Source organism: Polyodon spathula, chromosome 19, assembly GCF_017654505.1.
Source record: "Polyodon spathula isolate WHYD16114869_AA chromosome 19, ASM1765450v1, whole genome shotgun sequence".
Taxonomy (NCBI): Eukaryota; Metazoa; Chordata; class Actinopteri; order Acipenseriformes; family Polyodontidae; genus Polyodon; species Polyodon spathula.
The window spans coordinates 9,547,210-9,572,493 of record NC_054552.1 but is presented as its reverse complement, the minus strand read 5'-3'; the positions used below and the strand labels follow the sequence as shown (position 1 = coordinate 9,572,493).

The window sequence follows — 25,284 nt, the reverse complement described above, 5'->3', positions numbered from 1 at the left end:
ATATTTTGAGATATGCTTCTCCGCTCATTTGAATTGCAATAGCAATACAAAGCAACTTACTTCATGCATTAAAAATGGATGCATTGTCTTCTGATCCTGAAGCTGTGTTAAACTTTATGAGTTTTGAACTTTGGTATGTATCAGTTATTTACAAAAAAAAGACTCCAGTTCACTTAAAATGAATAGGGCAAGGAGACTTTAATTTTTAAAGATTGAAAATAGGTGTAATTTGGCTGCTAGTTCATGGGTAAATAGGTGCTTTGCCAAACATTGCCGACTTATGGTAGCGTGCACTGTTGCTTTGTATTCTGTACACCCAGTCCCTATGGACATATAAAATACCACAAAATGAAAAATAACATACAAGAACTATAGTCTGGGCAATCAGTAAGTGGCAGATTCATCGTGAAATATTTGTGTGAGTCAGGCTTGGGGGAAAGCAGGAGAGATTGGTTTGAAGCAGGACTGGTAACATTGCAATGTCTCTTGAGTTAAAAGAATGAATTATCTTGGGGTGTAGCTGGTCAATTCACTAAACACTCTTTTTAGCGATGAGTTGAAATTCATTGTTATATTACAGTGAATTCAAAGCAGAGATACTGTATCTCCTTGGCTGGTGTATTAGCACAAAGCTCATTCATTTACAAAGACTTTAACAGCAGTTCGAATGGTCATGTTCTCGTCAGTGTAGCCCGTGTTAATTGAGATTTTATCCTCATTGTTAATGATCCTGGTTCCTTAAACAGTGTGCTTCTACAGTTCAGTTGTGTGATGGTCAATTACAACAATTCAACCACACAAAACACGTTTAAAATTCCTGAAGTACAGTATACTGCTTCGTACGACTGCACAGTATTTTGGTGTAAAACGATCAACCCTAATAACTAGTGTTACCATGGAAATTCCATAGATGCTCACTATGTAATTTCCACTAAAATTGCTAATAGTTATACTATTGACGTCACACTTTAAAATGCGACACACAATCTAAATATTAAACGATTTTTGTAAGGATACTATACTCATTTTTTAAATAATACTACTCAATCTGCATGTGGAAAGTGATGTTTTTGAATGGACTATGGAGTATGTATTATTTTTCTTACTGGGTTAAGGTATCATATTACAACATCAACACACATATATATATATATATAGATCTATTATAGATATAGATATTATATATATATATATATATATATATATATATATATATATATATATGAATATGCACAACTATATCATATTGTTATCAACTTAACAAATGTTCAGAAATTGAAATCAGGATAGCTGAGTAGATATGAAACCCCTTAAGCCCTTCTGCTGGCATTACATTCCTTAGCCACCAGAGGGTGTACACCATTTATACCTTCACCAGAGATCCAAAATGTAATGACAAAGCAGAAGTATGTGTGACAGGGTATTTACTGTATGTGTGTTTCTCTCAAAGATTAATTTAGCCCCAGACACAAAGCTAGTCAGGTGTGCTTCGAAGAAGCCATCCCCAAATAGCTTTTAAAGTTATATATGATTAAGCACGAATAATAATGTCTGCACGTGAAACTGAACTTTATTATTATTATTATTATTATTATTATTATTATTATTAGTATTAGTATTAGTATTATTATTATTATTTAGTATTATTTTATTATTATTATTATTATTATTTAAAGCTTGTTTGAGGTTATTGACATTATATTGAAGTTAAAAAATAAACTGAATAGTGATGTCTCTCCAGAAGAGGGCGGTAAGGTGGAACTGTGCAAGGGTTTCATAGAGAGCAATATAGAGGGCAGAGATGACTGAAGCTGCTTTGCTCTGTCCAGCAGTGGTCGCTGTTGGGCAGGGTGTAGGTCTCACCAAAGGGGGGGGCACTTTACAAGCTCTGAGAAGAATTGTTACAGAACTGATCTTGTGATTTCCTTTTTTTATTGTTATTATTATTATTATTATTATTTATTTTCAATCCAGCTCGACTTACATATCACAAGCAAAAACCATGTTAACTTTTCATCTCAACTGCCAATAAACATGCAGGTTTGTTCCAACTGTAGTGCTTCAAGTCACATCGTTAGAAGTGTTGCCTCAGCATTTTGAATTATCTAAACTGTGGTGTCTTTCTTTATTTATTTATTGTCCCCATACAGTTAGTATTTATGTCTTTCATCCCCTTTAATCATCAAATGATGCCCACTTATAGATATTCAACTACAAATCTTGTTTGTTTCCATGGTATTTGTTATAAACTAGGGGAATAGGCTTAAATAAATGACAAAATATGGTTTTTGAACTATTTATTATTATGCCATTTAATATCAAGGGTGTTACTTATTTTCTAATCACCCTGTATATAGCTTCTGTTTTTTGTCAAGATTATTTTCTCCTCTGTCTTTCTTTGTTCTGATTTGAAGCTTTAATTCCTTTGTGGCTATTGCAACTGTTCCATTCTCCTCCATTACTTATTTTTCATTGCGATGTATTTATTATTATTATTATTATTATTATTATTATTATTATTATTATTATTATTATTATTAAGTTGCGATGACAAATAATTCTTATTTTGTTTCCCTGCCCTATTTATTGAATGCTGTAACATTGGTGCTTTTTGTATTTGTACATTGGTGGTATGAATAAATCATAAATAGACCATTTTAGCATATTTATCTGCCCACGTGAAATTTTTCCTGTTTTTTATTTGAACCTATGAATTGATCGTGCATGTGTTATGGCTGGTCCTCCCCCTATTTAAATGCTAGTAAGAGCTCCATTCAAAATGTTAGTCTGTTAGATTGTACAGTGCCTCTGTAAAACAGTTCACTGTGTAATCTGGCACAGTTTTCCAAAATGATTCAAAATTTGATAGACTTTGCTCTAAAATGTAGTCTTTATTTAATAATTAGATGAAAAGTTTAAAATACTTTCTGCACAAAAACGAAAATTAATATAGACTGCACTTTATGTAGAATTGAATTGCCTTTACTAGAAAGGAATCCTGTACAAGTGTTCTGTATGTAGTACAGTAGTGGGATATATATATATATATATAATATTTATATATATATATATATGCCTATATATATATATATATGACACACACACACACACACACACACACACACACACACACTACTGTGTGTGGTCCTGTAGTCTGAGAGTTCTGGTTTACATAGGGTACATTCATAAAGCTAAATTACATTAGAGGTGAATGGTTCTGACTAGGACGTATGGCCAGAGCCTTGTTCGTTTGGGGATCAGTAAATAGTCTCAACTAGTAAAAGCCCTTTACATCCACACAAGGCTCATTTGGACTTTGTGAGCACTGTAGAGACGACGAGCTGGACGGTAGCCATCAATAAAAGCATATTAGGTAGATATGCTGTTGGAAGCCTAGTGTTTGAATTGGAAGACTGATTTGTTACCCGACGGTGATGAATGACAGCCAGGAGTTTATATGTGGAAACTGTTGCGCTCGTTGCGTAAGCAGCGTGTGTTCCTGACTTTCCGTAAACTGGAGCGAGTGACGAACACCTCTTTAAACTAAACAGGATTTCTTGCTTTTTTTTTTCCATTAGGACCCGACGCCCGTACGTAACCTCGGGCCCTGCGTGTTAATGTTAATGCTGCTCCGCTCTGCCAAGGAGAATGCAAAGGAAAAGCTCTCCGAGTTAGAGGGATAGTTTAAACGCTGCTGATACAATGTTACTGGAAGTGTATTTTCACATATGTGGAATAGCTTTCCCCTACAATGTACCACACTCTATAACAGGGGGGGCTTTTATTAATTTTTTTTTTTTTTTTTGCATTTATTTCTGATCTACAGAGGAGTTCTGATTTTACGCTCATCTTTAAGGTGTGTTTCATTTCATTTGAGCAGAATGAGATTCTTAGAGGAAAAAACATATATAGTGTTTGATTGTATTTGTATTTATTTCCAAATGAGTGCTGTCATTAATATGTATGAAACTTTGGAAAAACTTAATATAAGTTTGCTGTTTTGACTGGCTGAGAGTGGCTTCACGATTAATAATAACTAATGTAAGCAATTCAAATGCAATTTTCATGAAGGATTCATGTTAGTTTCGAGTTGAAATATTTGTGTGATTACTTAATATGAAGTAATCAAGTAGTTCAATAAATCACATATTGGTTATTTCTTTCCTATCCTATTGTTGGTAAGAATTGAACTGAACAGGCACACGTATTATAAATGACCTTATGGTTGTTATTTACAAAAGTACATAGAAGTCTGGCCACCTTTATAGGTAATCTTATGCAAAGAAGAAATAGCAAATGTCCCAAATGATCTGCTGAGTGGACATTGTGCAGCTAGGAGTAACGGACCACACTGCATCACATATTACATTGTATCTGCTGATGTGTTGAAAATCCTGTTAGCCTTGTCCTGGTCAACCCTATGAGCAAATAAACAGATTTGTAAAAGATGAAGTCTTCCCAAGGTATACCGAACCAGGAGTGAACGTATCTTAAATGAGCTTTATCAAATTCAAATTTTCAAATGTATTTATTTAACCAGGATATTATCCTTGTGATATATGTCTTTTTGCAAGGGGGTCCTGACAAGAGAAGGCAGCAAGAAATAGCATTATCAAATCACTGCCAAAAAGAGACAGATCATTGAAACAGGAACAAACCACTTAATAAAAAAAGTATCAAAACAGTAATACTAAATAAAAGCATTAAAAATAAAACAATTCCAATCTATATCCTGGTATTAGACAGGATTTGCAAATACTGATTTAAAAAGGCATTGTGAAGAGGCAATGAGTTCTAAAGATGAGGTATTTCATATACAAAGGCACAGTGAATCATGTAAGATCTTAATTTAGGGATTTTAAAAGTAGGCACATTTTGTCTACAATCTAATTGTTGTAAACCTATGCAGGGTTTTTATGTACCAGCTATGCTTGGCTGCTCTGTACAAATGAGTGGAACCAAAGGTCCTCAGTGAAGTACAACACTGTAGCAAAAGGATGTGATGATTTCCCACAAGGGGCAAACCCTGCCTTTAAATTTGAAAGAACTGTGGAAGGATTAAAGAAACCATTTATTCCAACCAATTGCTAAAAAAAAAAAAAAAAAAAAAAAAAAAAACATCGCCACCCGGAATGCTGACTAGCAAAGCAGTCCTATAAGAGTACAGTTGCAGTCCAGACTGGGGGACTGCATTACATCAGTGAGGTCAGTGTTAGTCTGTATCCAATAACCCATTAGTTGCACTCTCTGGTGCATTAACAGCAGAGTGCTAGAATCTAGGACCCACTAGTGTTGCATTTTATATATCTCAGTCTCTCTCTCTTTCAGTTGTGTGGTTGAACTGGCTTCAGGTATCCAGACATGAGTTATAACTTTGCATCTCCTTGTGCCATCATCATCCAGTATGAGTCATTCACCATTTAGTCAGGCTGGCGCTCAAGGCACACAAACAGAAGAATGGCTCATTCTCCTCTCCATAACCAGAATAGGTCATTACTGTATGTCATTCTGCTTCAAAATGACCTTTACTCATGAAAACATGCTGACACTTGTAAAAATCTAAAAAAAACATGTTATTGGAATTGATTATATTTTTTACATTTCCAGAGTATTTTCAATAATGCTGAGTGATTCTAAGACCTGGTGCTCCACTATGTTTTACTCAATCTACCTTTACCTGGCTTTGAGCCTAAACACTGAGCAATCTTCCTCGTTCCATTGAAATGATGAACCACTCAACAGTACCTGTCCCACCGGTTCAGTCTTGGCACAAGTTGAAAGCATGTTTAAAAGCGGATATAGAGAAGAATGACAAACTGTAATTGGAGTAACCATACAAAAGGTGGAAGTTAAAAGGTTATTAAAAAGTATTATGCACTACTTACTATTTCATTATTTAAGGATGTACACTTTTTCTCAAAACTGCAGCTATAAGATAATAGCAGAAAAGCAAAGTACAGCTATCATCCAGGAGACAAAGTAAGGGTTACAGGCAGCTCTTAAAACTTTACAGTCAAGCGTGACATGCCTTGCGAATACCTAATGTTGTGTCTTAAAGAGTAAGTAGCAGGGTTATGAAAAATATAGCTTTACACATCCCATGTGTTGTACCTGTAATTTTAATTTTCATTGTTAACATCTTGACCACGTCTTACACATAACTGGTAAATCCATCTCAGTTACATATGTGAACAGGAGGATGATGGGAAGTGTAGTTCTGAGAGGTCCAAGCGGGTACATGTGAAGCCATCTTGAGGCAGGGAATGCAATTTAAAAGTTTAAAAAAGTGGTCAAAATGTAAAAACAAAATAAATAAAAATCAATACATTTAAGCACACCTTATGTAAACATTTGTAGCAATACATGGTAACACTATAAAATAAAAAGGTCCTTATGTACCCTTTAAAGTCTGATTCAAAGCTTTTTTTTTTTTTTTTTTTTTCTCAAAATGTCCGCTCTATTGCACTGGGGTCCTGTAAATCACTGCAGGAAGAGTGACTGGAGGAAAAAAAAAAAAATCAACAAGGGCTCTGGCTTTTAACTCATCATGGATCGTTATTACCGTGTTACCTGTTTGACAATGTGGTCAATAATCCTTACACTATGAGTGCACTAATGCTGACATTTGAAAATAGCTTTGAAATAGATTTAAAGTTATAAATGTAAAAAGGTGTGTCAAGCTGAACAGTATTTAGAGCAATTTCAGTTCTCTGGCCTGAAAGGGAAGTAATGAACTCTGAAACAATGCAGTACAGAGATCAGAGTTTGAATCGCTTGTTTGTTCCAGCAAGGAAGAGCTTGAATGCTACCTGCACTTTTCATTTATTATTTATGAACGAGCAGTAAGAGCTGGCTCCATTGAGATGCCCTCTAATGCTTTTCTGAATAACAGCCCATCTGTAGAAATATATAATGGGAGGATTGCATCATTCACTACAGCCAACTGCTGTTATTTGTCTGCTGCTATAGTTCGCCCAGTGTGGATAGAATTTGTTGAGCTATATATACAATGGCTTTGGAATCACCTGCAGACTGCAGTAGTATGTAGCACATACTAGGTTATTTACAATATGCTTTCACTGTGTAAAAAGGTTATGAAAATCAGAACCTAACTGCTTGGCAGATTACTATGCAAGCGGTGGAAAGGTAAGCTCTTAAGTTTTATACCTGCTATTGTCATAGCAGTGTATACAGGCTTAAACGTCAACAAATGCCAAGAGTCCCATTGATTTCCAATCAGCTACCCAGACACTTGTTAAAGCACATCAAGACAAAACTCTTTGGATTAAAAGGGCTTTCATATATTCAAGGTGAATTAGAAATGGATGGCAACATGATCAAAGAGCAGATCTTCGATGTACATTTTCATTTCGCTGTCTGTTTACCTTTTGAATTACTGTGGTTTGCCTCCCATCCATAGAGGGATTACAAACTTTGAACTAATTTCTTTCAGCTCTAAAAAACAACCATGATAGCATGGATAATTGAGAACTGATGTGTTAATATGTATATAGCTCTATATTACTGTGACAGGCTGGTGAGTGGTTAGAGGCCTAGAGACAGACTGCAGTTCAAAAACATAACAATTTTATTATAAATGACACAAAATAAAAGTGCATAAAAACACTGGCGCTGATTGATCGTTAATTAACTTAATCATTTAATCAACTAATCAACCCCAGCTACCTGAACATAACAAACCCAGGCAGGGAGGGGAAATTAACCCCATCCCTGCCAATTTCTAAATGGCAGAGCTTTGCTCCGCCACAATTACATATCTATTTATGTATACTGAAATGGATATAAGGGATGGAAATGAGACTCCCATTACATAGCAGTTTGATCTCTTCCTGGTATTACTATGAGTTTAATAGAACACACCTGTGCTTGTTACTTGTGTACTGTGGCTAATAAAGCACATTTTAAAACCTGGAATGGATATGTATGTAGCTATACATGCATCTGTGCTCGAACATTTCCTAAAAAAGAACACATATATATATATATATATATATATATATATATATATATATATATATATATATATATATAGATATATATATATAAAAGCTCCAGAATCTTTTACTTTTATACCCTTTGCATATATTTTTGCATTAACTGAATATTTTACAGGACAGTTTCATTAAAAACATTTGAAAATACCAGATACATGAAATAAATAAGTGAATCTCTCAAGGTTTAAATGATCTGAGCAGGATTTGAACTCAGCTGGGTTCCAGAGAAAGAAAGTCTTTATCAGTGAACAGCTCCACAGTGTAACTTAGTCCCCCACAAATGAGCTCATATGCTAATATTAGCTAGGCTGTTTTTGATCCATGGTGAGGATGTGGCAATATTGATTGGAGTCCATATCAATAAGAGGATTGGGTTTCAGGAAAGGACCTTGTCAGCTGTGGTTAAAGAGGCAGTGTCGATAAAGAGGGTGACTGCACTGGGTATCGCTGTGCCTGGCTAGGAGGCACCAGCGCTGACAAAGAGAAAGAAGAGCCCCTTCTAAAGCTGGTCAATAGATTCATGAAAAATAATGTTTTTTAGGAGTGCGCTGACACTTTTAACCCTACCACAGCAAAGTGGTTTGAACAAAACTCTTACCTGTCGCACTTCCTTTCGCTAATCCTCAAATGTGCAGTTTTGAAAGAAACACATGTTAAAGCCATTCTGTATTTTAATGTTATGGTATCTGGTACTGCACTTGGTAAAACACATCTCTGTTTGCAAGCCTTGTTTATTCAGGTATTGTTTCTCTTCCTTGGTCATTTTACCTGCAAAGCTCAATGGTCCACATTCATTCTGTCCTGTCATTAACCAGCCAACTGCTTCCTCTGTTGAGTGACATGTCCTAGGAAGTGTAACAGAGAGTAAGGTATGGAAACGGAAGACTGTCTTTAACTTATGATGTATTCAAATGAATATATGAATATACTGAGCATTAAAAGAAACTTATCACTTATATTTTGATAACATTCACTAGATGGGATTGAAAAATGACAAACTCTGTTTTAGAGCAACTGCAGTGACTTTTTATGTGCTGATTAACAATTGACATCACAAAGCAAAATGATCTGTTGATCTTAGGCAGGCGTTGTGACTCTTGGTCTCCCAGTTCGTGGCCTGTCATTGACAGAGTGTATCTGGTTATACCATCTCACCAGGTTTGAAATTGCTGGCTTTGAGCACCCAAGACAACGAGACACAGTCTGCTGCCCTAGTCCAGCCTCCAACATGCCGATTGCATGAAGGCTCTGCTCTCTTGACAGACATGATGCTCAGTATATATATATATATACCGGCTTAATTCCCCTTCCCGCTATAACCCAATTATCTATCAGGAGGACTGAACATCAAAGGGTGACCTCGATTCCAGCTCTCAAGTTAGTGGCTTCTTTCCACCAGGCAGTCCGAAGCAACTGAAGTTACTATACCAAACTACTGAACTCTGGAGGTGAGGCCCAGCCGTGGACAAGCCGAGTTAGCCGAAGACTGATAAGTTGATCCACAGACAATTTTTCTCACTAACCCAGGGACCAAAGGCCAATAGGATTTGAACCACACTCTTATGAATCACCCAATGCTTAAACTGTCTATGACTTTTTAGTGGTTTATAGTCAGAAAAAAATAAAACCTTATTATTAGTAACATGTGAATTGGAGCACATATACTAGTGTCTTACTTGTTTAAATAGTCCTACATGGCTTTAGACTGTCCACTAAGCCAAGAATTCCCTGCATCACAGTATGCCCATATTTTGCTCAACAGCAACCCCTGCTGGAAAAACAAAACATAAAATTGGAATTGCCACGGGTCTTCCAGACCCCTGTGGAACTAACTGGTGCTGCAATATAGTGACACCTAATGGATACAACACAAAATGTCTCCCAAGAGAAATGTAACTGAGGACTAATTCAGTTGGTTTTTATTATACCCTTTTTCCGTGAAATATCGAAAAAAGGCCATAAAATATTCTACTTTGAACAGAGACTACAGGAAAAGCAATGAGCACAAATGCAATAGTCTAACTTTGACAGCAGAAAAGACTGATGTGCACTGGTGGAGGTTTAACAGTAGGGTCCCTGCTCTTAATGTGTTCGTTTGATCACCTTGGCTTGCTATAACATAACTTGTCCACTTAGATTGCTGGATCTGTTTAAGGGTCAAGATTTAAATCTACGCGTAAATGCTACATTTATTATTGAATATCCAAAAGAAAACATGCAAGTATGTGTAGGTGCTGATTGTATGTAGTTATCACTATAAAAACCAACATCCTTTTTAAAATGTCTGTCATTTATAACCCTTTACTGCTGCAGGTAGCTCTCAGAATAATAGAGGCCTGTAGGTTTCAAAGGTACAGAAAACTTGTGTCCCAATAGCTAAAACTCCCTCCAATGTAAACAATCTGGACTGTCAACACAGTTAAAAAAAATAAACTAATTACAGTACTTGTACTGCATTTACACTACAATATAAAGGGTTGAGTTTCTTTAATTCACCACAAGATGGCAGTCACTCACCATCTTTCACTGTTAGAAAACACAGTTGATTCGGCCTCACCCTACAGCACGGGTCTTACCCTATCAAATTATCTTTGATTGCAACGCAGACAATGGCAATGCATTGGTTCTATAGTAAGGAGCAATGGAAACACAGGGCTTATTAATGCTCCAAAGCAATACCATAGCAGTACCTTCTGTGTTTTAGTAATATTTAACTTTTCTGTATTAGCTCCTATAATGTACTGGGGCATTGCTTGAGTTGTTATGTACTGAACTGAAGTCCTGTAGCGAATGATGTTTATGGAGGTCTCCTTTGCAGGTATGTACCAGACCCATCTATATCACTCAGATGTATTAGTTATACAATTGATTTTCATCACATTTAATATCATTTGGGGAAAAAAGCATAAGACCATAAGGTTTACACTTCTGTACTGACTGAAATGTTCTGACATACAGTGCATGGATACGGTTGCATACAGAATACAGCAACTGTTTTTAATTATAACAATGTGTATATGTAAAAATCGAATTAATGTTCAGATACAAACAGGATATCTAGGCCTGTCTGGTGTTAAATGGTCTCAGGGTAAAAAAACGAATTCAGGAACAGAGGTGGCTTATCCTTTTAGAGTTACCTATCTATATGAATACTTTGCTAATAAAGTGTAATGACCGAAGGAAGCAGAAGTAACTAAGGCAGGTAGTAATAAAAATCATTTAAATATCATACTTCAAAATCAGAAGTTTATATTAGTTATGTCTTTAAAGTCCCAGTATGTCAAAGCTACACCAATATTTATGGATTTATTTGATCAGATTTGGGAACTAGGAATTAAAACTGCCTCCCCTGAGCAAAGTTTGCTGAGAGAATACTTTCTCTTATTAGAGGTTATTCTTTACTTTCTTCGGCATGACTGTATTGCAGTGTTATTAATAGGTGCCAGTGAGTGTAGTGGGAAGAGTACGTATGCTATTACTCATGCTTGCCTGGGGGTCCCATCAAAGAACATTTTGAAAAAGATTTAATTATTGAATGACTTTTGTTAAAATCCCATAGGGAGTGCTGTCTCGCTTGGGGTCTATCATGCTGTGGCTTTGGTCGACACAAAGTGCTGAAGAAAAGTCAAGTAGCATCAATGGCGTAATAAAAAAATGGTGCTGAAGCTCATATCACATGGGCAATTAACTCACTGATTGATATGCTACTATATAAATGAGATGTGAGGCCTCAGACACACAGCTTTAGACCTAAGTTAATTAGCCATGTGATATATATATATATATATATATATATATATATATATATATATATATATATATATATATATATATGTATGGTGTGTGTGTGTGTGTGTGTGTGTGTGTGTGTGTTGTACTGCTTTGCTAAAAAAGGGAGATTCTGGGGTCTGAGTGAGGAAACATGAGCAATAGAGAACAGTTCCATTCATACAACCCTGGTTGCCAGTTGTAATGGACATATTCGTGGCCGGCCTCATCGGTCTCAAGGAGTGCGATTACATTTTATCTTTTTAATTTGTGTTTACTTTACTTTTTATTGTTTGGTCTTGTTTAACTTGTTTTTGGTGGTGAAGCGCTTTGAGGTGGCTTTGCAATGAAAGACACTACGTAAACAAAATTTGATTGATTGAAGAAGCTTTGCAAAATGCATTATTGAATTGCATTTTTAGCAGATAGATGTTCAACCGTGCTGCCCTCTGCTCAGTGGACTATTTCTCTAAGTTCTTACTGGGAGCTAGGAGAGTTAGCCCCAGTGCTGTCAAATTCAATATGGGTTAAACCCTGTCCTGTGTATGCTAAATCACCCCCTACCCTTGCTAATTCTTTAAATACAATAAAGATAGGACGCCCTTGTGAACGAGATGTCGTATCTTCGTGGAATAGATTATTTTAAGGACGCAATACTAAGAGAAAAGAATAGAGAAATGCTTACTTGAAACTAGATGCACAGGAGCTTATAAGTCAAGTGAAAAAGCTCTTTATTAGGCTAGATACTTTATTATTTGATCCTGCACCATGTCTCATGCCTTTCATCTCTGGAGCCCTGGGTTGGAATCTGGATGTGGTTACCAGTGGAATGAGTTTCTGGTCAACATCACAAAGAAACCCTCTACAATTTGGCACAGCTGGCAGTCGCTGAGATGTGCATGTCGGTGTTGAGTTGCGCACCAGATTGTTGCCTTTTATAAGCACTACATTTGCAAACATTAAACTCAGGTTAGCAACTCATATTTAATATGAGCCTAATAGTACATTTTCCACATAACATACATATAAGAATAAAAACATAACATTGTGGTACTGCTATTTACTATGTGGTACCGGTGTAGCTGTATTGACTATATTTGGGATCTGTTAAATAATACAATTAGTTCTAACTGCTTACTAATGTTATAAATATTATGTGCATCAGGTAGTGCTGTGTGATGCACTGCCGTTACAGAGTCTGTCCCTGCACGGCGAGATGAGATGAAGTTAACCTGAACCTCTGAAACCACAAATGCAGATGAGCCAATGTGGTTAAGAACCTCGCTTGCGCTGTGCTGGGTCGCCCGACCTCCGCCCTGTTACACATGCACTTTATGATATGTCAGCTTTCAAAGTGAGAAGAAAGTATTATTTATATAGTTATCTATTGCAAATACTGTAATTTATCTAGTGACTCTGCATCAGCAGTTGTGATGATAGTTCACCCCCTAGTCTCTGTAAGTCGCTTTGGATAAAAGAGTCATTATGAAGGTGAATGGGACACTGGGTCAAACTCATATAAATCATGACTTGAAATTCCACTTGAAGGGGTTAATAATTTAACTCGCCCAGCAGTGAATTTCTCAATATGCAGTGAAACCATTAGCTTCCTTAATATTTGGTGATGCAAATATTGGAGGTGAAGCTGCAAAAATAGCAGGAATGTCTCCAAACATCTTAAAATCCTGAGACATTATTAATGGCTTAGTGACACTAGCTCTTAATCAGATTGCGATGCTTGGTGCTCAGTGCGGGCATTGTCTGGCTTTGTGTTCTACGCTATCTTCTGATCAGTTGTGTTCAGTTACCCTGGCCTGGCATTAGGCTCATTTACACAGAAGTGTGTGCTACGCATTGCATGTGTTTCTATTTTTATGGAACAACTCCAATTCTGTAGGCCCCACATCAAGCCCCTGTGCATTCCTACTAAATGCATACCGTTTGCAGTGTCCAAAAAAGTATCATTATTTAAATTCAAAACGAGCTGATTTAAGCTACTAAATGACAACTATACAGCAGTAGCGTTTATTGAGGACTACATTTACCATAGTAAGGTTGCGCTAAGGTCGTTCCGGTTTGAGACGGAAATCATACCGGGCTGGGAGGGAGGGGGCCGTGGGCGGATCTGTGTTTACTTCCGGATTTTTTGTATGTGTTAGCTACAGATCGCAGTAGCGGTGTAGCAGCTCCAATATCGAGTCAAGGGTTCATGTGTTAGGAAAGAACAGCGGCATCCCAGGACTTCTTCACGCTTGCCCAGAACCCTGCTGAAAGCGAGCCACTGCAAGCTACGGCCACGACCTTCCAGCGGACCACGGATAACATATAATAAAGGGCACACCGCAGTACTTTATTGCTTTCCCCCGTCTTCTTAACCTGTAAATGCAGCCCTCCTCCCTCTGCCAGCCTCGAGAGCAGCCCTGGTCCTGCTGTCACGGTTGATGCTCTTGTTGTTATTTATTATACTAGCAGGGCAAAGCCTCAAAATAAGGAGAGCAAAAGAAAGGGGCGTTGGAAGAGAGACCCGACACACAGAGAGAGTAGTAAGGAGATCTGGATAAAGCAGGAGAAAGCCTCCAGCTTTTTTTGTGGATTTATCCTTAAGCAACGATGGATTGGCTTATGGGGTAAGTGCTTGCATTTGAAACACACGTCTTTTGGCAAACTGTCAAGCATACGAAAAAGAGTGCACGGCTGATACGGGTTCGTGGTTTCATTTAAACACAGCCAGAGAACAGAGCAGTTGCTTTTCCATGTGTATCTACCAGCTCACATGGCGTGTTGCATGCACAGACAGATAGGTTCGTGTTTTTCCTTTTGTTTCACGTTTGAAAAAAGAAGCGTTGCGTGCCATTCGTGTATGGATAACGGTACTGCCCTGCTCTACTTTAGGGATGTGTTCGTTGGTGCACTTTTCTCGTGGTACCGTTAATGAGTGGACCCGAGCAGGCCTGGTGCTGTGTGTGTGTGTTACTCAAAGTCCACCGACTGCAATTATAGCTGTCTGAAAGTAAAGGCACGCACAAGCCATTGAAAGCTGGCTGGCATTTTTGACAAAACAATTTTTTTTTCTTAGGAGATGGGGATTTCCTTTAACTGTCATTTTTGTTTTAGGCCTGTGTGTTGCCACTAAAGTTTTCTTGTGCTGTTGCAGCATTGGATGATAGTCATAGCAAATTTTAAGTGCTCTTCATTTTGAACTTACTATACAGATATTGCAGTGTGTATTAGATGGTATAGGTATTGGTAAGTTATATAATTCACTTTCACATTTTCTGATTATGTTAGTTCAATTCAGTCAGCCACTGGTGGTTGTGTACCGTGCCAAACCTCCACCCTGGCATCTTGGCAATTATCATCCTAAAACACACAAGTTCCTAAAACACAAGCTCCTTTTTATTTCACAGCAGAAATGCATTTGTATTTAGCCTATTGTGACTGGCAGGGTTAGACATTAGCACTAGCCCTGCCCCCAATCCAGGGTTTCACAGATACGCTCGGAGTGCTTCTGGGTTTTGTTGCTCCAAGGAGTTATTGCGATTTTTCTCTAAATCTGCCTTTACCTTGCTCTGAGCTTATCTGGAGAGTCCTGAATGGTGGGACCAACAGCCTTCTTCCTGCTATTCAAATCATGTGAAAATATGACCTTTCAACTCTTTCAGCCCCACCTACTATCTCTGTCTATAGGCTATGCATATTGGGTGGGGCTAGCAGAATTAAGTCACATAATTTTGAATGGAATGAGGAAAGTTTTCAGTCAATGCGCTTAACGCCAGACAAGCTCAATGCAAGCGCAAAGCTGTCTGCTCCTAACAGGTTACAGGTTAATAATGTTAATAGTCCAAGCAGATAAGACAGTTTATTGTTTAGGGCTAGTCCTTGCATCTAAGCCTAATGGTGAGTGGTAACAATACTTGCAAACATGTTAAACTTCTCTACCTGAAATTAGTTAATGCCAGTGCAGTGGCTTATTTACCTAGAAAGCAAAAAAAATCTGGCAATAAAATAAATGAATATCAGTAAACCTGCTTGATAGATAGGAAAGTTTATATGATTTTATTTACCTTGCTGCTAAGAAAATAAGTGGGATAAAATCTTTTGTGTGCACATTACTTGCCAAGTACAACATTCAAAACTGCATACAGAGTAACAATGCAAAGCCTGGGTGGAACTGTGGAGAAATTTTACTTAAAAGACTAGGTTGGGTGTTGCATAGTCAACCATTACTGGGCTTGTGCACTGATATTGTGCTAGTTGTCAAGCTACTGTAGAGAAGCTACTGTATTGTGCTACTATGTGCTTACCTCATCAGGTCTGAAATTGAGAACTGTACGCTTGAATGGTTGACTTGACTTATAATAAGCTACAGGGCACCTCATAACAGATGTGTTTTTCACTGTTCAAGAGTTTTTACACAGTACTATATTTGGTTAGGCAACTAGTAGTTTGCATGCAGCACATTTATCCTCCTCAGTCCGTCCCCCCGTCCGCCCCCCGAAAAAAAATAATGTAAAAATCATACACTTTATTTGGGGGAACTTTGAATGATTGACGCATTGAGAGTATTTTAAGGGTTTATTGAATACATTGTTTACAACAAACAATAGTAATTGGATGGATTTATTTATGTATATTTATTTATTTATTTGGTCATTTAGCAGAGGCTTTTATCCAAAGTGACTTACAGAGACTTAGGGGGTGAACTATGCATCAAAACTGCTGCTGCAGAGTTACTTACAGTAGAGTCATGATTTGAATGAGATGTAAAACACAGTTCGAGTTCCTTTGTTATTAATTAAATCAACTGAGGAGTGAAACTGAACACTGTTGACTACCAGTTTTCAGCAGCCCCTATGAATAGATGCTGAGAACACAGTAATGCTGCCACTGCTACTGTAGCAATCACATATAATTTAAAAGGTACTTTTAATATAGTTTGTACCAATACCCTCTTTAAATGATCATTGTGGTTGTACAATAGACTGAGGTGCTGTATGAGAACTAGAAGTTAGTAGCACCGACAATCCCTGTGCGGCTAAGTTGAGTTGCCCGGTATCAAGTCAGAAATTGGAGATGCAGTATGTCAACTAAACCCCACTCTTCTTGAGAGTCTAAGAAATGCTTTTGGTTTCAGTGCTTGTAATGTCCAAGTAGTTTTGTAAGGTAGTGATTAATTTAAGAAAACTACTGAATACTGAAGCAACCTAAAAACAAATCATAAAAGGCATTTTAAGCTGTCCTTTTAAATGGGGATTCACCAAGACTTTCTGGACAGCAGCTGAAAATGACTTGGAGTCATGTGGAGTCTTGGAGTAGATGTTACTGTAGGGGTCACTGGGGTACCAGAGAATATGTTATTGTGCAACTTTAAATACCATTTTAAGCCTGTATTTTGTAACACCAATCGGTGCCTTTTTTTATTTATTTTTTTTACCTCGCAGTGTTGGAACACACACATTTTAATGATTAACTGTATGCAGGTGTAGGCCCTTAATGTCTAAAACAATCTCCCAAAAAGGCTTGCTGTTCTGCCACTGTGTCTTCACTAGATGGACTAGCTGACTGTAGTTATCTAATCAAATAAGTGGATCGTTTGAGAAGTTTCTATTTCTGTGCTGTTTGGAAAGGGTGTTGGGTTACTGGGTGTACCAGCATGACACTGAGCAGTGGTAGCGATGACTTAAAGTGATATTTGGATATAAATTGCTTTTTTTATTGACACACTTCACAATTGTTCAATCTGATGTTTTTCCCCCCCTTCTTGACATGTTCTGTAATATGTAAAAGGTTAACCTCCCTGTTGCAAGTCTGTTTGTTTTAGTGGACAAGGCTGATAAAAAAAAGCTGATATATTGAGCAGGCACTCATTTGGCAGGTGCATCTGTATCTAGGACTGTACAATTACTGATGATTAATGACCGTCTCAAATGTGACTTTGCTGCCAGTTTCCACCGCAAACATCCCGGATTGAAATCCTTTGAGAAATCGACAGCTGTCCCTTCAGAACAATCTCAGACTTGCATACTCGTCACATCAAACCCTGCCATCTTGGCTGTCTAGAGAGGGCCCTACCATATGTCTGCACTTATGTGGCTGGTGTTTCACATTTTTTAGTACCTTGAATAAAAATACTGGGGAGAAAACAGTTAGGCTTTTGAAAGTCAGTTTAGCAAGAATTGGCTCTTAAATTTACAAACTCCCTGCACCTTCTTCAATTCAATTGCTGGGCTCTAAACACAAGCCCCTAGAGATTTCAGAGGGACAAAGATAGCTTTTCAAGTTAGTCCAGCTGGTCCAACAAGCAGCTTTCTATATGTCTTGTGTCTGTGTCGTGGCTGGAACAAACCAAAGCTGTTTTTTTTTTATGCCGACAGGCTTTAACTGCAAGCACCATGTGCTCCCGTGATCAGAGTCCCACAGCTGATAGTGCATACTGTACTGTATTCAAAGATAATCAGCAATTGTAAAGCTAATAGCAAAATAATTGGAATATACACAGCAACACCCTTGATTCAACAAGGAGCCAAAGGTTGAATACAGTATTTAGAAATTCCGACAAAATGTGTTTCTTTCACAATAATTCAAAATGGAAGTCGATCCTTTCAACTGGTTACAGTCTACAACAATGAAAGTCACTTTACAATCAATTTTAAAACAGACTCTCCTATGTGTCTTTTTTTTTTTTTTTTACATTTTAGCATCATCAAAACTTTCTTGGGGAATTCATACCAATTGACTAATTTGTTTTTAGTCAAATGAATAATTCAATGGCTTGAATTTGGCTTGCCATATTCAAATGAGACTACAGCTCTACTGTAGTTGTTTGTGCCTGTCGCTGAAAAGCCGCATGTTCACCATGCTAAAATAAAAAAAAAAAGTACTGATCAGGCATTCAGAAAAGGAGAGCTTGGCTTTCGAAGTCAATTGAAACCACTCATTAAAACCACTGTGGACAGCACATGAAAATGAAACCCGTTATTTTATATTAAAGTGTACAGAGGAGCTACTGTATGTGAAGAAAATGATTGGTATCGTTCGATTAAAATGTAAAGAGGCACAAGAGAAAACCAAACTATACAGTAGAAAGCACAAGTAGAGTATTAGGAGAGGATCCCTGCAACTCAACACCATGGACTGAATCAAGTGCATCGTGTCTGCAAAACTTGATACAAGAATGAGACTCGGCACAGCCACTTTCTTACTGTGACTCCTGGCTAGCTGTCAGAATAGTGCTGGACTTTCTTCATCCCAATAAAACTACAGCAGGTACAGTTTGCTGCCAAAATATGTCTTGTTTAATCATGGGACAACTTGAGGTTTCAGGCGTACTCTTCTATTAATAGATTGTTAAATGATTTGCCAGGGAGAGGTGCATATCGTGTGCAAAGTATTTCTTAACCAGTAGTTTACACTGCTTTGAACTCCATTACCAGAAGGTAAGTTGACCCTTTTTGAATTTTTGGATTTAAAAAATTGTTTAGTCAGCACTGATGTGAAATCGAATATTGTCACCCAAAGCTGTTTGGTAATGCCAGTATATGTGAGTGATATGCAGTGCTGCTGTTTAATGGCCGTTAACACTGCCTTGAGCATGGCAGTTTAGATCCGATTTTGCTCATCGGTTGACAGGCTTGCTTTTTTTCTCTGCAAGATGGCTGCAAAAATAGAATTGGTTCATAAGTAAAGTAGACCTATAGTAAGTCTGTGAGGGTTGTTGATCACAAGTAGTGAATACATGACTACCGTACCAGTCAAAAGTTTGAGTACACCTGCTTGAAACCAGGTTTTTCATGATTATCTATGCTTTTAACTGTATAAACTTGTCTATAAGCACTTAAGATTTCATTATGTGATATGTGTACTTATATAAACTGATAATCATAAATGAATTGCATTCAAAAATAAAATTTTTAAATGAAAATGTAAATCTTGTCAATTTCAATTAAATGGTCACAAAAGGAAGGGGTTTTCAGTCTGAAGCCCAAGGCAGTTAAGTCTGAAATGTGTATAACACGGTGTTAGAACACTGGCCTAAGTATAAAAGTGTCTTTGTTAGATGTTCTCTGAGTTAACTAGCATATTACCTAATTAACCTTTTGTCACCAATTATTGTTAACAGGTGAGGGTCCATGATTACTATAAATATAGGTAGCATAGGCACAAGTTTGTCATTCCTGAATGTAAGGGAGCAGAAAATGGCAAAATACGCTCAGTTAAGCAAAGAAAAAAGACAGGCTGTAATTACTTTAAGAAATGAAGCTCAATCTAAGACAAATCGCAAGAACTTTGCAAGTGTCTGTAACTGCTGTGGCCAAGACCATCAAACGATTTGAAGAAACTGGCATGAGGACCGAACAAGGTTAGGCAGGCCAAGGGTAACCTCAGAATCAGAGAACAAGTTCATTCTAGTCACAAGTCTGTGAAACCGGTGATTAACTGCCCCTGAAATACAAGCTCAGCTAAATGCTACTAGAAGTACAGATGTTTCAACATCAACTGTACAGAGGAGATTGCGTGAAGCTGGCCTAACTGGAAGAATTGCTGCAAAGAAACCATTGTTAAGAGTGCAGAATAAGAGGAAGAGACTTGCCTGGGCCAAAAAACACAGAAACTGGACATTTGAGGAGTGGAAGTCGATCTTATGGACCAATGAGTCAAAATTTGAAATATTTGGGTCCAACCGCTGAGTATTTGTAAAACGCAGAGAGGGTGAGCGCTTGAGTTCTGCATGTATGATTCCCACTGTCAAACATGGAGGAGGCAGTGTCATGGTCTGGGTTTGCTTTGCTGGAGACAGAGTTGGTCAAGTCCATGGCAAACTCAACCAGCATGGCTATCATAGCATACTTCAGAGGCATGCCATTCCATCAGGATTACGGCTAGTTGGGCAGTCCTTCATTCTTCAACAAGATAATGACCCGAAACACACCTCAAAGTTGTGCAAGAACTGCCTGACGAAGAAGGAAAGTGATGGACAATTCAATCTAATGACCTGGCCTGCCCAGTCTCTAGACCTCAATCCCACAGAACTTGTATGGGACGAACTGGACAGAAGAGTCAAAGCAAAGCAACTCACAAGTGCCCTACATCTCCTGGAATTGCTGCAGAAGAGCTGGGAAGACATGTCAGGTGATTTCCTGCTGAAACTTGTTAACCGAATGCCTTGTGTTTGTGAGGCTGTTATTAAGGCAAAGGGTGGCTATTTTGAGGAATCCAAGATTTAGAGACAATTTTTAATTTTCTTGAACATTGCTTTGATACTCCTTATATTTTGTATATTGTAACATGTGTTTTCATTTCCAAGTATTTACAGGAAAGTATACAATGTAAAACATTGTCAGTTATGAAAAAAACCTAGTTTCCAGCAAGTGTACTCAAACTTTTGACTGGTACTGTAAGTCCAGAGGTGGTTGTGGTTTTGTGTTACTTTGTATTTTTGTAACGCAGCTTTCTCTGTGTAAACTGCCCCGGTTACACCAAGATACTGGAATGTTTTTGATACAGGTAAAACATTGCTTGGCTAGCTACGATGGAACTTTGTGCTTCAATCTTTTTCATTGGAGCAGAGCAGAGACAGTTCTGGAAAAAAAACCTGCAACAGAAAAAGGTAAATTTAACCCTAACAGAACCAACAGCCAAACATGCATGTAGAAGTTACTGTGTACTGTAGTAACCTACAGTGTCTCTCTAATCAGAAATCTGCAGTCTAGTTTAAACAATGTTTAAGGATTAAGGGTGAGCACCATGTGTTCCTATTCCATGACACAGGAAAAAAAGATTTAAAGAAATCTCACGTTTTTCCTCTGATGTTTTGCCTTCCAAACTGTAGTGTACAGTAGTTAATTTTTTGATGCAATATTGAAAAAAGTCTTGCACATTTTTGTATCTGATTTTAATTGGGGGGGGGGGGGGGGGGGGTTGGGGGGTATGCACTTGCAACTTGGAAATCAACTTTTGGTTTATTTATTTATTTATTTATTTATTTATTTATTTGGCAACTTTGAGCACCACTGTGGGGAAACCATTAACCTACCTTCTAGACAGAAGTAGGGTTAATATCGGATCTTTTTAGATTGGGTCATAGCAGAAACTTAGCTTTAGTGCTGATTGGGCATAGTTTAGCCCTTCGTCTGCATCAGAAATCCATCATAAAAAGCTGTGTGAGTGGCCTTGGGACAGATGAGTTGTACCCAAGGCCTGTCTGGTACAGGAACAGTAAGAGCCTGTCGAGAGGCCCGGAGCAGCGCAGTAGCTTGTCCTTGTAGGGAAGAGGAGGGTTCTCTAATTGGATTAGCTTGTGTTATATCACGCTGTGGCAGAAGGCTTCTCTAAATCCCTGAGATCAGGGCAGAGCCATGTTGCTGTACATTGCAGCAATGCCTCAACCAACAACAGGGGCCAGGTCTTTGAGTGCCAGCTTGGAGGAATAAAACGGCAGCCCTGACATCAGCCCATGTCGCTTTAGCCTGCTTTGAAAAAAAAAAAAATTCCAACACCCACTGTACTCCTCATCCCATTCCTTTCTCACACTCTAATGCAGGCTGCTGTCCCTCTGCCTGCTGTTCTGAGAGTGTTTTACACAGGGGCTTTGAACTGCAGCAGCATTAAGGGAACCAGTCGCGCTCACAGTAGGGGGTCAGAACATTCTCCTCTGTGACAGGATGACTGTTTCTCTGTGGAGGTGTGTGTCTTGCAGTAGATGTGCCACCTTATTTAAAAAGAATAGTTACAATAAGATGTTGAGAGATTGTACTGTGCAAATATGAGGAAGTTTACTGTAAAAATAGGCAGCTTGTTGGAAGAAAACCATCGTCCAATTGTGATGGAACTTGTTATTGGGACATTCCTTGGCACAAGTTACTCTGGATCAGCATCTAATTTAGGCTGACTTTTGGCTTGCTGTATTTACCAATTAATTGACTTGTCATTCATGACTAACACATTTAAAGAATTCAGGTTGATGACCACAGGTTTTGATTGAACTACAGTACAGTATGTTTGGCTGTAGAACCAGCCTATATCCTAGGAGAGCAAGTGTGGTGGTACTGCTCGTTCTAGTAATTCCAATAGCACAACAAGCCTGTCAACCTTCAACCTCTTGGGAATGGTACCATACTGTAGGTGCTAAAGTACAGTAAAGTTTTGGCACAGGCTTTCTTTACCGTGCTAGCTGTAAGGTTTGGTGCTACGTAGTTGTAAGATCAGATTCAGTGTCTTTTATTTAACATAGCCTTACATCTACAACTCCACCAGTGCAGTAACTATCTAGTCAGGGGTTACTGTATCTTGCATAGTTTCAGTAAGCTGTTTGCTGTCTTTAACATGTGCAGGTTGTACATGGCATTGTGTCAGGTTAGGCCCTTCATGTTAAGCTGCAGTTATACTGTAATTACAAGGTTTTAAAGGCGTAGCCCCTGAAGCTCAAAGTCAATTTTCATACGCTTCCCTTTTTAGCGTCAGTATTTATTTTGATTTTTTTTTTTTTTTGTACTACTTTGTCTTTTTGGAGTTAATCTTTATTTATGTTTTTCAGCGCTTTTGTGTTATTTTTTTAAAATTCAGTAATTGCCTATTATTATTACCTGGTGATTCCATTACTCCCTGACAGCAGTAATGTTTTGTAGATCGTATTATTATTATTATTATTATTATTATTATTATTATTGTTACTATTATTATTATTTTCTCCCAATTTGGTATATCCAATCATTTTTTAGGCTCAGCTCACCGCTACCACGCCTGTACTGACTCGGGAGTGTTGAAGACGAGCACACGCTGTCCTCTGAAGCGTGTGCCGTCAGCCGACCGCTTTTTTCACACTGCAGGCTCACCGTGCAGCCACCTCAGAGCTACAGCGTTGAAAGACAACTCCAAACTCTGAGCAGTTTACAGGCAAGCCCGCAGGCACTCGGCCAGACTACAGGGGGTCGCTGGTGCGTGGTGAGCCGAGGATTTTTGTTCTACTGAGCACTTGTGCAAATACGTAGTTTCTCTTTCAGATTGTAAATTAATCACAGTTGTCAAGATAATATCAAATCATGTTTAATGTACCGTTCAGTTCAACTTTCCCCCTAGTTACTAATTCTTCCACTCTCACCGTCTTTTTCTGATTTTTATGTTTGTTGGCTTTATAAAATTCACTTAACAATGCATTAAAGCAATTCTCAAATGCACATAGCATCTCTTTGTGGACAGATTAGTTTGCTTGTCTCAGGAAGAGAAGGGGACAAAACATCTCAATAGTAATGCTGCTGATATAGTGGAGCTTTCGATGACTGTCAGAAACACTAATTGCAAACAATATAATTATCTACAGTGAAATTAACACTATAACAAATTATCGGTAATATCCCAACAATTGACTATTATTTCAGTCTTATTAGATAGATAATAAGTCAACTTTTGTAATGTGTAAACTTTGAAAGGCCTTAGTTAATAAGAGGTGTTGCTTTTGCAGAGTCACAAGGTTTACGTATCCCTGGGCGGTCCCAGTGGGAAGTGTCTGTGTCTTGCTCTCTGCATTCACTCTGCAGCTTGGAAGATGTTCTGTGAAGACTGGAGAGTTGTTTTACCACAGCAGGGTAAATATAAAGCCAGCTGCATTTACCGGGCCGCTGACCCATTTGGCAAAGCAGAAGCAGGCCACATCATTAATTCACGCCGGCAGGCTTGAAGTTGCTTACTCATGCTTCACAAAATTACTGATGAGGAGTAGAAGGTTTAATCCTTTGCCAGTGGCCAGCTGGGCTGGTGTCTAAAACTGAGGTTTTCAAACAAGAGACTGAGTGTGTGTTGCACAAGGAAAATGGCTGCATTCAGTACAGCAAATTCTTAAGCCACTATTTTTATATTGAACACTGTTTACAGTAGAGGTCGGCACAGGTACCCGAAAACCCGTGTGCCCGTCGGGTTATAAATTACCCGACCTTGTCTGTGTCTCTTTTTACTACCCAGGTGTCGATTTCTTTAAATTCTCAAATTAATAAGATGTAGAAAATATGACAATACAGTTGTAAGTGCGGGTCCCTGGCTGGTGTAATGAAGACAATGTTAAAACAAACTTTGAATGAAGTCTTTTCTTAACTGGCAGGATATCCAGTGTTTTAAAGAAAACAATAACACCCAGCAAGTGACTACACCCCAATAATAACAACTAAAGCAACTAATCTACTCGGGAACTAAATCAGAAAGAAAACAACATAACAACATGTTGGGTTCATGTCAGTGAAATCTGATCCATTAATAATAACCACGTGGCTTCCAATACGGAATGCTTTAGCTACAGTTACTGCGCAGATATAGTTTCTTACCAAAAAGATAAAATGTGTTGCCTTTTATTTAAAAATAAATAAGCAAATAAAATAATGTGGAGCACATTAAGTAAGTGTGCTGCCTCTTTTTGAATCAAATATTTCCTTGGCAGAGTTTGCACATTCTGTTTTCTCGTGCTTGGTAAAGAAATTCCACACAATGTTTTGCTTGGTTGCTATTGTTATGTATT

At 38.0% G+C, this 25,284-nt stretch overlaps 1 protein-coding gene across 1 annotated transcript in view; it reads left to right on the top strand.

Annotated features, from left to right (window-relative positions):
* Positions 1-13,933: 13,933 nt before the first annotated feature.
* Positions 13,934-25,284, top strand: part of LOC121295086 (MOB kinase activator 2-like) — an 84,216-nt gene continuing 72,865 nt past the window's right edge. The window contains exon 1 of the mRNA XM_041219409.1: positions 13,934-14,410. Coding sequence (XP_041075343.1) covers positions 14,394-14,410 — 17 coding nt within the window. The 5' untranslated portion in view covers positions 13,934-14,393. The remainder of the gene's footprint in view (positions 14,411-25,284) is intronic.